Genomic DNA, 12,440 nt, shown 5'->3' on the forward strand with positions numbered 1-12,440 from the left:
TACATTACCCTTGATCATGCCCTACCAGGCCTCCCACACCCACCTCACCACCAACTTGGATCACTTGTTGTTCCCTTGTCCCGCCATCAGGGCAAATCTTGTGGCCATAGAAATGGAGTCTGTTTTGGGAAGGTCCGTGTATACAGCCCGGTGGCTCCATGTGTCTACTTGGCTACACCCTGGCTGGGGTGCTATTAGCTCAATCTCATTCAAGTTGAAATCATTCCTATCTGTGGCAACCCGACGTCCACCTCCCATGTGTTCTGGGATTTCAAGAGTTTCATCTGAAGACCCCGCAGCGCCTACCCTGATGCTGGGGAAAGCCAGAGTAGCACCTTTGGGTTCTGCACTGGGCTCACCCGATGCACCACATTGGGGCCTCTGTGCCTTTCTTTTTGGTATATAGTCAGTTAATATGACCCGTCTAGCCATCATCTCTTATGGGAGGTATTACACATTTTAGCCTATATGCCTGTTGTGAAAAGCCCATTTTTGGGGGAGTTCTTGGTTACAAGATTAAGGTGGGATGTGCGCTTAGTAGATGGAGCCTTTTCAGAGCGTTTGCTTAAGTCTCTATCTTCTGTTTTTCTTGGGGGCATGGTCTGCTGGAAAACAAAAAACACACCTCCATCCTCCATCGGAGCCATCCCTCTGATGTAAGAGCCATCTCAGAAGCAGGAACAGAGAGAAATCCCAGGGCCATTGGAAATGGATATTCCAGATCTCTAACACGGGAGAGGTTGAGACTAGGGAGATTGAGGGATAGAATAAAAGAGCCAGGCTGAGACCAGAGGCCAAGGCAAGGAGACCATGAGGTGGAACAGAAGAGCAATGCCAGGGTCGTGAAACTGTGAGGCAGAGCAATGGGCTGGCTTCCTGGTCCGTAGTGACAGAGGCCAAATGATCACATGGCTGAGAAGCCGAGGACCAGAGAGAGACTGCGCTGTTGGCTGAAAAGAGGTACGGCTGTGGAACAATGACTGTGTTTTACTGTTTATTGATCTTGACCAGTTAACTTCCCTTGTTAACAACCCCCATCATTGTGAGTTCTGGGAAGACATGGCAAGGAATTATCAAGCTTCACAGAAAAGTAAAGTGTTATTGAAGGCACAAATGGTGTCAGAATAGGTAAAGAAAGATGGAGGGTGGAGGCATGTCTGACCCCTGCCTTGGGGCCATAGGGAAACCAGAGATGGTGAGATATGGCCCCCTTTCATGCTGTTTCCACACTTTCTGACCTCAGGGAACTCTCTCTCTCTCACATGCTGGAGAAGGGGCCTTTGGTGGCACAATGGTTAAGTGTACGACTGCTAACTGGAAGGTGAGTGGTTCAAACCCACGGGTCAAAGGACTTGTCTATCTGCTCCCTCTAAGATGAACCCACTGCCATCATGTTGGTTCCAACCCATAGTGACTCTTCAGGACAGGATTACTCCAATAGTTTCTAAGGTGGTTCAAACCATCGACTGTGTGGTTAGCAGTCCAACACTTAACCCACTGCAACACCAGGGCTCCTCCCTAAAAGATTACAGCCTGACCCATCCAATGGTGACGGGTTTGCTCTGCCCAGTAGGGTTACTATGAGTCAGAACTGACTCAACAGCCCACAACAACATGCCAAGGGGATCAGTCTACAGCAGCTGTTCTCAACCTTCCTCATGCCACGATCCTTTAATACACTTCCTCGTGGGGTGGTGGCCCCCAACCATAACATTATTTTTGTTGCTACTTCATAAGTCTAATATTGCTAGTGCTATGAATCGGGCGACCCCTGTGGAAGGGTCGTTCGATCCCCAAGGGGTCTCAACCCACAGGTTGAGAACCGCTGGTCTAGATGCTGTTGCTTTTTTTTTTTTTTTTTAAACAGTGGCCTCCCATTATTTATTAAGTGTTAACTTCTCATTGCCGAAGCATCAAAACCAAGGAAGAAAGCAGATGTTTTCCAGTACAAGTTCAACTGATCCGACGGTGGCACGGCAGACAGCCAGTGAACCCAGGTGAACGCTGCGTGCCTGCCCTGCACGGCGACTCCTTACTGACCAGCCTGGCTCTTCTCCAGCGTCTTCTCTTGGAGTTGTGCCTGCTCTTCTTGCCCGTTCTTGTCTGAGTCCATTGGGGAATGGACCGGTTCTGCTTTTGTTTCTTGGCCAGGAATCTCTTGATCCTGGCCGCCTTGTGAGAAGACATTGTGAAGACGGAAGACACCCTGGGCGGCTGAGAAATGGATTTAGCTTCTGTTGCTTTTTTCAAAGAGTCCACTCAAGGGGGAGTAGGGTTAATTTCAAGGAATGGGGTTTGAGGCAGTCAGGTCACTTGACCAAGTGCAAGTCTGACAGCTGAAGGCTCCCAGTGCAGCACCTATCACCGTGCCTCTTCCCCTGGACCATTTCAGCTGTCTGCTTTTGATGGACAGAGGCAGCTGGCTGCTAAAAATACCCTAGCCACAAAGTGCTCCTGTTCCCAGCTTGAGCTGGACATGGCAGAAGCCCAACACATACAGATAGTTTCTTGTTGCAAAGTAACTTTTCAAAACATTTCCTGGCTGGGAGGTCTAGAACCACCAGCCCCCTCGGCTCGTTCTGTACTGTCATCCTTGCTTGGTGAGACAGGAGACCCTTCCCAGGTCACTGTCCTCTGGCCTACCCAGCCCTGCCTGCAGGAACAACGGCCGAGGGGAAGGTGGGGGCCCAGTGGCTGAGAGGAGGTCGGGAAGGGGAGGTGGTTTGCCCATTTATAGTCCTGCTCTGTGGGCTACTGGAGGTGCTGAAATAGCAACAGTGACAAGAGGCTTGCCTCGGTGTAGAGGATTTGGCCTGAACGTCTCTGAGATGACAATAGGGGCCATGGAGAACGTGGACGTCTTCACCTCCGAGGGCAAAGGCAGGGGTCTGAAGGCCACTAAGGAGCTCTGGGCAGCGGATGTCATCTTTGCGGAGCGGGCTTACTCTGCCGTGGTCTTCGACAGGTATGCGCCTCGGAGAGTTGCCGTCTCCTCTCCTGTTAGTTTGACTGGTGCCCAGCTCTAATCATAGTTCTTTCCAAAGTCATCAAGGGAAGGGGCAGGATCCATGTGGTCATTTTTTAACAAAATGGGGCATCCGATAGTCGGCTGTTTTCTTGCAAGAAGTCATTGCCAATGCCGTTGGTTCCCGAGGCCAGCTGTAAAGGTGAGCCCACGCTTGGAGGCATTTCCCCCCCCCACAGCTGTGGTGGCTGTGTGGGTGTGCTGTGTGAGGTGAGGACCAGGGAAAGGGGGTGGAGAGGTGCAGGTGGTATGGTGGGTAATGTGTTCTGACCGAAGACTCCAAGTTTGTAGCTTTTTAAGAATATAATAAATACTTTAGAACACAATGTAATTGCTGACATGATTAGAATTTATTGTAATTGAATACAAATCACACAGGAATAGCCATTTACCTTTGAAAAGTGACAGTATCGTGGATAATGCTGTGATTCTACTTTAACACTTCTTCTCTTAAGTCTCAACCTCAGTCTGTGTGTCTTCCCTCAGACATAACCCGTGTGGTTTTAATGTGTTTCCTTCTAGAATGTTCTTGCACTTTTACACACTTAACCAACAGCTAGTGGTAGCTTGTGTGGATGTGTGTGTCCCCCGACCTTTTAAAATCATTTTACTGTTAAAAAAATCCACAAATCAATTATATCAAGCAAACTTGTATATATGTTGCCATCATCATTTTCAAAACATTATCTTTCTACTTAATACAATATGGATATTTCTTTCTTTCTTCCCCTCCCCACAATCCATACATACATCAATTGTGTAAAGCACATTTGTACATTCATTACCCTCATCATTCTCAAAACATTTGCTCTCCACTTAGGTCCTCATTTTTCCCCCTCCCTCCTCCCCCTCCCTCACGAGCCCTTGATGATTTGTAAATTGTCATGTTGTCATCTCTTGCTTTTTCCCCTTTTATACAGAAAAGGTATCCTTCTTTAGGTGTCATTTGAAGAATTCTTCATCCAAATATTTACATGCTTTTTAGGTCTTTCCATTTGGGAACTAGAGATCTATAGCCACGTTCCCCACCTAAGTCTCAAAGATTTGCTATTTCAAACTATACTCAGATCTCTTCACGTTGGTCTGTATAGTCTTAGGAAGCCTCACAAAGTTTGTTGGAAACTTTCATTTTCTTTTAACTCCGTTTTTACACAAACTTTTGGAAGTCCCCTTATGCATGTTGTGAACAGTCTATCCTATGAATATATGAGATTGCGCTGTTCTGAAGCAAAGTTTCTATAAAAACTGTTCCTACAATGACAATATTAGACTCTGTGTATTTGTGCACATGTGTGATTCTTCCCTAGGATATGTATCTCGAGGGGACATCTGGGACTGTGGCGGGTACTGCTTTCAGATCTAATAGGCTTCCCAAGGCGCTTCTACTACATTGACATTCCCGCCTTCTGTGGTTGGAAGTCCCTGTTCCCCACAATCCTGGTGTGAGAGTGTGTATACACCACATATTAATTTTAAATTTTTACTCAATTCTTATCCCAAACAAAAAGCAAACCCTGACATGGTGTTAAGTTATGACAATACTTTCTTGAACCCAAAGCGGGGGCTGGTGGTGACTTGACTGATATCCATATGATCTGAATCAAGACTGCTTGTGGTAATCTAGGCTGCGTGGTTGGCTGATTGTGCCAACCCTGAGAATGGGCAGTGCTTCAGGGATTATTTGATTAGTGTTCAAAGTACTTTTCCTTCCTGCCTACCAACACCTTTAAAGCAAAAACACCGAACTGTGGTATGTGAGTCACCCACACCTGAGCAGTGTGCAGACAGATGTGAGAGGACAATCTCCTCAGGGGAGCTGATTTATTTATGCATGAGGCAGGGGTGGGGGCAGGTGAGTGGGGTTAGGGACTCTGTTAGACTCAGAGCTGAAACATACAACACCGGAAGTACCAGGGCTGTGAACATTGATCTAGGTATTACCACTGATTTGCAGCCTGGCCTCAACAAGGACAGCTCGATTTGTGGACTCCAAGTCCCCCAAAGGCAACAATAGATCTGTCAGTTCCCCTTTCAAGAATGTTTGGAGGTCAGGTATAAGGCATCATCAGAACAAAAAATCTTACCATAGTGAATGATGGGGGGGGTGGAGTGGAGACCCATAGCCCATTAGTAGGTCACTGGAGATCCCCTTGCAGAAGGATCTTGGGGAGGAGATGAACCAGTCAGGGTGCGATGTAAGAACGATGAAAAATACTTACACTCACACCACTGGTCCTGTAGGGCTCATCTGCCCTGGATTCCCTGTATTTTCAGTTCCTATCTGTACCAGTGTACATCCTCTGGTCTAGCCAGACTTGCAAGGTCGAATTCGAGTCATGGTAGTGGGAGCGGGGAGGAAACATTTAGGAACTAGAGGAAAGTTGTATTTCTCATCATTGTTACATCGCACCCCGACTGGCTCATCTTCTCCCCGAGACCCCTCTGCAAGGGGATCTCCAGTGGTCTACTAATGGGCTATGGGTCTCCACTCTGCACTCCCCCCATCTTTCACTATGGTAAGATATTTTGTTCTGATGATGCCTTCCTTATACCTGATCCCTTCGACACCTCGTGATCACATAGGCTGGTGTGCTTCTTCCATGTGGGCTTTGTTGCTTCTGAGCTTGATGGCCGCTTGATTACCTTCAAGCCTTTAAGACCCCAGATGCTATACTTTTTGATAGCCGGGCACCATCAACTTTCTTCGACACATTTGCTTATGCACCCATTTGTCTTCAGTGACCCGTTCGACAAGGAAGACATATTTGTAAGGGAAATTTAGGAAGAACAATATGCTATCCCATAAAGATAACCACTCTTAATGTTGGTATGTATTTCTTCACAGTTTCCTTGAGAATAGGTTTCATGTGTTCATACTACACCAGTGAGATCTTATTAAATCAACTATTGCACACTTTTGTTGAATTATTTAGTTGTCGTCCATGCTGTGATACACTCATCATATAGCCTTTGCTGTCTGTATGCTCTTCTGCCACTCCTTTATGACTGGACACATAGGTTGTTGACATGTTGTCATAAATAATTCATTGGAAGTACAAAACAACGGAACTACAAAACAACATGTACATTGCAGATAAAAACGCTCTATTACTATTATTACAAGGGTACTAAAACTAGGATGAGTTGTGTAAAATGATAACAAAAAATCGAAAGGACATATTTTTTGAAAGGGATTCATGCAAACTTACTACAGATGAGAAGGTGGGGGCAGCTGGCTGTTCCTTTGGGCACCCCCTGAGATGTGAGGGTGGGGACACGTCAGCTCAAGGTTGTCCTTGCTTGCGTTTAGACTTCTGGTGAGGCACAGCCATTGTAGACCAGACAGTAGACTGGGGAGGTGGAACTGAGTCATCCACAAAGGTTTATCCGTTCAGTCACTCTATAAAAGTAGCAGTTAGAATGATCCACGTTATTCTCAACCAGGCATGGTTCTACCTCTCCAAGCAGAGCGAAAGGGGTCTTTTTCTTCTTCTTTTCATTGCCCACTGCATTCGATGAAGATGGATTATTTTAAGGAATATATGTGACAACAACAGCAGCACCCACACAGTTAAGAAGTCTAACCTGGGACACCACCACCCAACTTCACTTGCTAGGTGCCATTGAGTGGATTTTCCACTCATAGAGACCCCAGGTGACAGAGTCAAACTGCTCCACAGGGTTTCCTGTGTGCAGGAGCCCCCGTGGCACTTTGGCTACACGCTGGGCTGTTAACTGCAACGTTGGTGGTTCTAAACCACTAGCCACTCCACGAGACTTTCTACTCCTATAAAGAGTTACAGTCTGGTAACCTCATGGAGGCAGCTCCACCCTGCCCTATTGGATTGCTATGAGCCCAAATTGCCTCGATGGCAGTGAATATATATTTTTAATCCTTCTGGGAGCAGATCACCAGGTCTTTCTCCTTCAAAGTTGTAGCGGGGTTCAAACCGTCAACGTCTGGGTTTGCAGCTAGCTGAGTGCTTACCCACGGTGCCCCCAGGGCGTCCCCAACCCAACTAGAACGTTCCAATGTAGGGCATCTTCCCTGTCCTAGCTCCTGCCTGCTTTAATCATAGTTTGATCTGTACCTATTCTTGATGGTAAATAATTTCATGTTTTGCAAATACATTTATTTTTAGAGCAGTTTTAAGGTTGCAGAAAAATGCTTCAGAAAGCACAGAGTTCCCATATACATCATTTTATAATTTAGTTTTGCTGTTTCACTTTCTGATCTCTTCCACAAAGGCCTGGTATTATATATTGTCTTAAGGCACTTGCTTCTTTCCTTCATTTGAACCCGGAGTTTTGTGCTGCTTCATGCCCTCCAGTCACTGTGGACAGAGTAGATCGCCCCCTAGTGTTTCCAGGCTGTCATTGTCAGAGGGACCAGCCAGCAGGTCTTTTTATGGGTAGAGCTGCTGGTGGGTTCAGGCCCTTAGCTGTTGTTTCACCCAGGCTCCTTAGGAGAGAGTTTTGTGTAACTAGTCAAATGGGTAGACTCTGTATGTGTGTGCACCACAATTATTTTTTTCCATTCCCTTGAATATTATGGACACTTTCCCCCCTATCTCCTGATGGACAGATAGACGCGTTTTTCTAGGGTGTGTTCCTAGGAGTGGAATTGCTGGGTTACAATGGGTGCTACCGTCAGTTCTAAAATATAATGCCAGACTGTGTCTTTCCCAAAATAAATTGAATGTAGCACAAACAGCACCAATCCGGGCCGTGGATTGTTGTCCTTGGCCTGGATCTCTAGAACACTTAGCATCTCTTAACCCTGCTGACTGGAAGAACAAGTGGTCTTAAAGATGAGAGAGCAAGAATAATCGTTCAGGCTGGGAAAATACCAGTCCGCCGTTCCTTCAGATTTCCCACATGTCCTCAAATTCCTTTCCAACAGGGTGCTCTGGGCAGCCACAGCCACGCCACCAGAACTGGCGTTAGCCAGGAAGCCTACTTGCCACCCCTTTCAGCCGCTTTGCTGGGCGCTAGAAGTAGTGAAGGGGAAACAGGGCAGGTGGGGCAGCATACCTTCTTGAATACAGGTATTTTGAAGTGAATGAGATGAGACAGCTGGTGGCGGATGGGCTGCTCACGCCTGTCCTCTGCCCCTCTTGCCCTGCACTCTGAGGTTCTCAGTCCATGCTCCCCCTGCATGCCCACCCCACCCCGCCCACCCCTGGCTTTGAAGGCCAGTGAATGTGAGCTCTGCTCTGTCTTGGCCCCTCCCATCTTTCTGACCTTTGCAAGTTTGTTTGATGCTGTTTTTGTTTTGATTTTAGCTCATTTAGAGAATTTTGAAATTACTGAACAACCGGGGGAAGAAATAAAAATCCTTAACCTTAGTATTTGGAGAAGATGACTATTAACATTCTGGTGTATTTCCTTCTAATTGCTTCATGCACATACACTTAAAGCATAGAAAAGTCGATTCCAGTGAGATGCAGATGGGATAGTGGTAGATGTACAAACTAAATGTATACTTTCATTGTAAGATGGATTCATAATTCAAAGTTCTATAAGATGAGAGGTAGAATAATTCCAGGAAACATGCTTTATTTTAATGTCTCTGAAATCATGACGCACTTTATCACCTATGGCTCATTCTGATTTAATTGGGAACTCTGATTTTCTTTTTACTGGTAGATAAACGGTTAATTTACTAATTGATGGACTCGATTGAGGGGGTGAGGACTGAGAAATGACAGACACAAAAAAGCTGGGGTCAGGAGGACTGCAATTCAAGACTGCAGCCCCGAGTTTATTTTCCGGCAAGCTTTTATACACTGTTAAGTGGGAATGTACTATTGCTCAAAATAGCGCCCCCATCCTTGTTCTTGTTTGTCAGGCAAATATTTTTCCCAAGGCTAAGCACCTGATGTTGTCAATAACATTAAAGCACAATAGTCAATCTGACCGTGAGAGTGACAATCTGACCGTGAGAGAGCTGTGTCTGCACGTCCACATTTGAATGAACAGACCTCTGCTTTCAGAACAGCTCCCAACATCTCCCCCTTTTTTTATTTACTGAAGACGTTTTTACTCAAACGTCGGCAGATGACTGTGCCTGTCTTAGGTTGAGAGACTCGGACTCAATCTTACCCGTCTCTGACTAACCAGCCTCTGCCTTATACCCCTGTTTGGGGGGGGGAGGGCAAAGTACGCAGGTGTACTTCATGTAACTTTGTACTTAAGGCCAGTAATTCAATCATAACCTTAATGATTAATAGAATAACACTACCAATAGTTATAGATAACAAAGCTTTTGCTTGTTCCAAAGAGTTAATAGAAGACAGTCTCAGCAATTCCCTGAAAAATTTCATTACCAGTAAGTTTGGTTAATTGTCTACTGAAAGTTTCACCAATTTGATATTCCAATAATTGAATAACTAAATATACATATTTATGTCCAATTAAGAAATTTCTAATCTTTTTCTTAATCCTTATGAATGTTATACAGAACAGGAGTAATACAAAAATACGAGGTGTTCCAACACATCGAAGCATAACTTGAGTAGCTAACACAGATATCTGATTTCCCATCCACAACACTGTTTGTTGTAAGTTGGCGATGTCTTCAGCTATTTGAGCATCAATGTCATGTTGTTGTTGCCACAACATGAGAATCTTTATGTCACCCTCGAACAAAGTCTGCTGCTTGTATTTCTTGCTGCAAAGCAACTCCTGCCACTGCTGCAGTAGATGCTACAGCTACAAGTCCAATCACTGTGGCTATTATTAGTCCAATCATTCTCTTCGTTTGATAGGTCAATTCAGTCAAAGCATTGCATATCTGCATTACCGCAGATCTGCTCCAGGGTCGAGTTAAATTGACAGGTAACCAAATATCAGGATGTGCTTTAACATGATACAAACTGTCTTGGGTTTGGTTAAAAGTTTTCCACCAGGTAAAATTTACACAATGCTGTAAAGTACAATTTAAAGAACAAGTCAAAAACCCTGTACTAGAATTCCAAGTAATATCACCTGGTAAAATAACAAGGAATTTGCACATAAGCGTGAATATACCGAGTAGCATTAATATGAAGATTTACACTAATAGGCACAACAGTATTAGAAATATTGATAGACATATTGCCAATCCAGGTTTTAATTGGCTCCCCAGATGCTAATAATGTCCATATATGACCTTGAGAGTTTGTATCTCCCAACAAATGCGGCACAGGAGTGGTTAATCCTCCCGTCATGCCAAATAACAGTTTCATTGCTAGATCCTAACAAAGAACCATTATGTATGTGCCATATTAAAGGTATTTTAGGAAATTTACTAATAAAGTCTCCATGAGGGCTCCAATTCACTGTCTTAAAGTCTGTATGATTTAACAATGTCTTAGGCTGTTCTCCTTGACAATGAGTCCATACCAATTATTGCATTCTGGGATCTACATTAGGGAGTGGGCAAATAGATAACAGGGTAGAAGCGGTCTCAGAGATATTACCGACCTTCCCCCTAAAGCCTCTTGCAGAAATAATAGCTGTAGTTGCTGCAAAAGAAGAATGATTACACCTCACTCCCCAAACCTCATGTGAATAAGATAAACAATGAGAACCATATCTTGGGAAAATAGGGAATCCCTCATCCCCAAGCTATAATTATTAATATGCTTGCCTTCTTCTTCAGCAAAAGGAAAAGGGAAATTTTAAAACTCTTGCAGAAACTTCTGAGTGCGGGACTTCTTAGCCATCTCTCCATTTCAGAAGTCGGATTGGCAACCACTCAGCTCCGGAATCTGTGGAGATAAGAGCAAACCCTCAACCCCATTGTAAAATCTCTCCTTCTTTGATTCTATAAAATATTGGTTCTGGAGGGGAACACTTGGGTTGCAGAGTGCTCCAGCACCTGTCACTGGTTTTAGCCGACAGTGTGCTTTCCACCAACCACAGCACCAGCTATAGCCCCTGCAAACAACTCAGCTTGTTATGCAGTTCTGCCGATCCCTGCACAAGCACTGATATGAGAAAAGCTATTATTCCTGGATTGGGAGGCATCTCCTCCCCATGTTTTGGCCATGTGAAAGTGAAAGTAGCTCCGGGCAATGGAGCAGCTAAAGGGCTGTTAGCAGAATGACATTTAAGCATTTGTTTTAGCAATTTTATAATCTCTTGAACATCATTTCCTTCTCCCACATCATCTGATTCCTTCTTTGTTAATTCTGGACCTAATTCCTCCTCAGCTACTTCTGTATACTCCTCTTCCTACCTTTGGATTCCATTCTCTTTCCTATCTTTATCACTTTCTTCACCTTTCTCCGAGTCTGTCTCTAATAACTGTAAAGCTTGAGTAATAGCATTACACAAAGACCATAGCTTTAAATTCATAGTCTGTCTCCATTGATGAGCAGTGCGTAATGTTTTTACTACTTGTTGCCATGCTCGCAAATTCAATTTAACCTTTTCTTGACTGTAAAACCAATAACAATGTTGTTGTACATGCACAAATAATTCTCCCAATAATTTATCTTTAACCTCCAACCCTGTAGAATGGAGAAGTCCTTTTATCAACCTTTGGTATTCGCGTTCCCTGGACTTGGAATTTCCCATTTTTTTAAATTTATTTTTTTTTCTTTTTATTGTCTTTTTCTTTCTTCCCCTCCCCACCGAAAGTCCCTCTAGCAATTACAGAGGCGTTCCCTTCCGGTTTTCCCTGCTTCACACAGGTTAAGTTATTAACTCCAAAAGTCCCTCTTGCCTAGGATCCAAGCTATCCCTAATTAAATTCCATAGGCAAAACGGATCTATGAGGACCTTGCTAGATCCATTACCTGAATCTTTTAGTCGTTCTCCTACTTTCAGCCAAGTTTCAATATTTACAGTCCCATCCTCAGGGAACCAAGGACATACTTTAACTACAAAAGAGAGAAATTTTTCTAATTGTCCATTACTAACCTTAATGCCTCTAGAACGAAGCATACTTTTTATCACTTGTATAAACAGCTCTTTGCTGTTTCCATGCCCCATGTTTTACTCCCAACGATACCTCCCTGCCCGAACTTCTTTACCTTTTTATTTGACGTGTCTTTGTTCACCGGCCAGTTTTCCTCTACCTGCTTCCCATTTTCTTGAGCCCCACGTTGGGCGCCACCTGCCAGAGCCCGCCGGCAGAGCAACGGGGACTCGATTGAGGGGGTGAGGACTGAGAAAAGACAAGACACAGAAAAGCTGGGGTCAGGAGGACTGCAATTCACGACTGCATCCCTGAGTTTATTTTCCAGCAAGCTTTTATACACTGTTAAGTGGGAATGTACTATTGCTCAAAATAGTGCCCCCATCCTTGTTCTTGTTTGTCAGGCAAATATTTTCCCAAGGCTAAGCACCTGATGTTTTCAATAACATTAAAGCACAAAAGTCAATCTGACCGTGAGAGAGACAATCTGACCGTGAGAGAGCTGTG

The 12,440-nt window shown here is 44.5% G+C and overlaps 1 protein-coding gene across 2 annotated transcripts in view; it reads left to right on the top strand.

Annotated features, from left to right (window-relative positions):
- The first annotated feature begins 2,794 nt into the window (after positions 1–2,794).
- The window catches only part of SMYD1 (SET and MYND domain containing 1), a 52,247-nt gene continuing 42,601 nt past the window's right edge, over positions 2,795–12,440 (top strand). For both annotated transcript variants that reach the window (XM_004707945.2, XM_030888478.2), the window contains exon 1: positions 2,795–2,965. In XM_004707945.2, the coding sequence (XP_004708002.1) occupies positions 2,829–2,965 (137 nt within the window). In that variant the 5' untranslated portion in view covers positions 2,795–2,828. The remainder of the gene's footprint in view (positions 2,966–12,440) is intronic.

Source organism: Echinops telfairi, unplaced genomic scaffold (assembly GCF_000313985.2).
Source record: "Echinops telfairi isolate 266 unplaced genomic scaffold, ASM31398v2 ScPeMD7_7467;HRSCAF=8505_1, whole genome shotgun sequence".
In the NCBI taxonomy this organism is placed as follows: domain Eukaryota; kingdom Metazoa; phylum Chordata; class Mammalia; order Afrosoricida; family Tenrecidae; genus Echinops; species Echinops telfairi.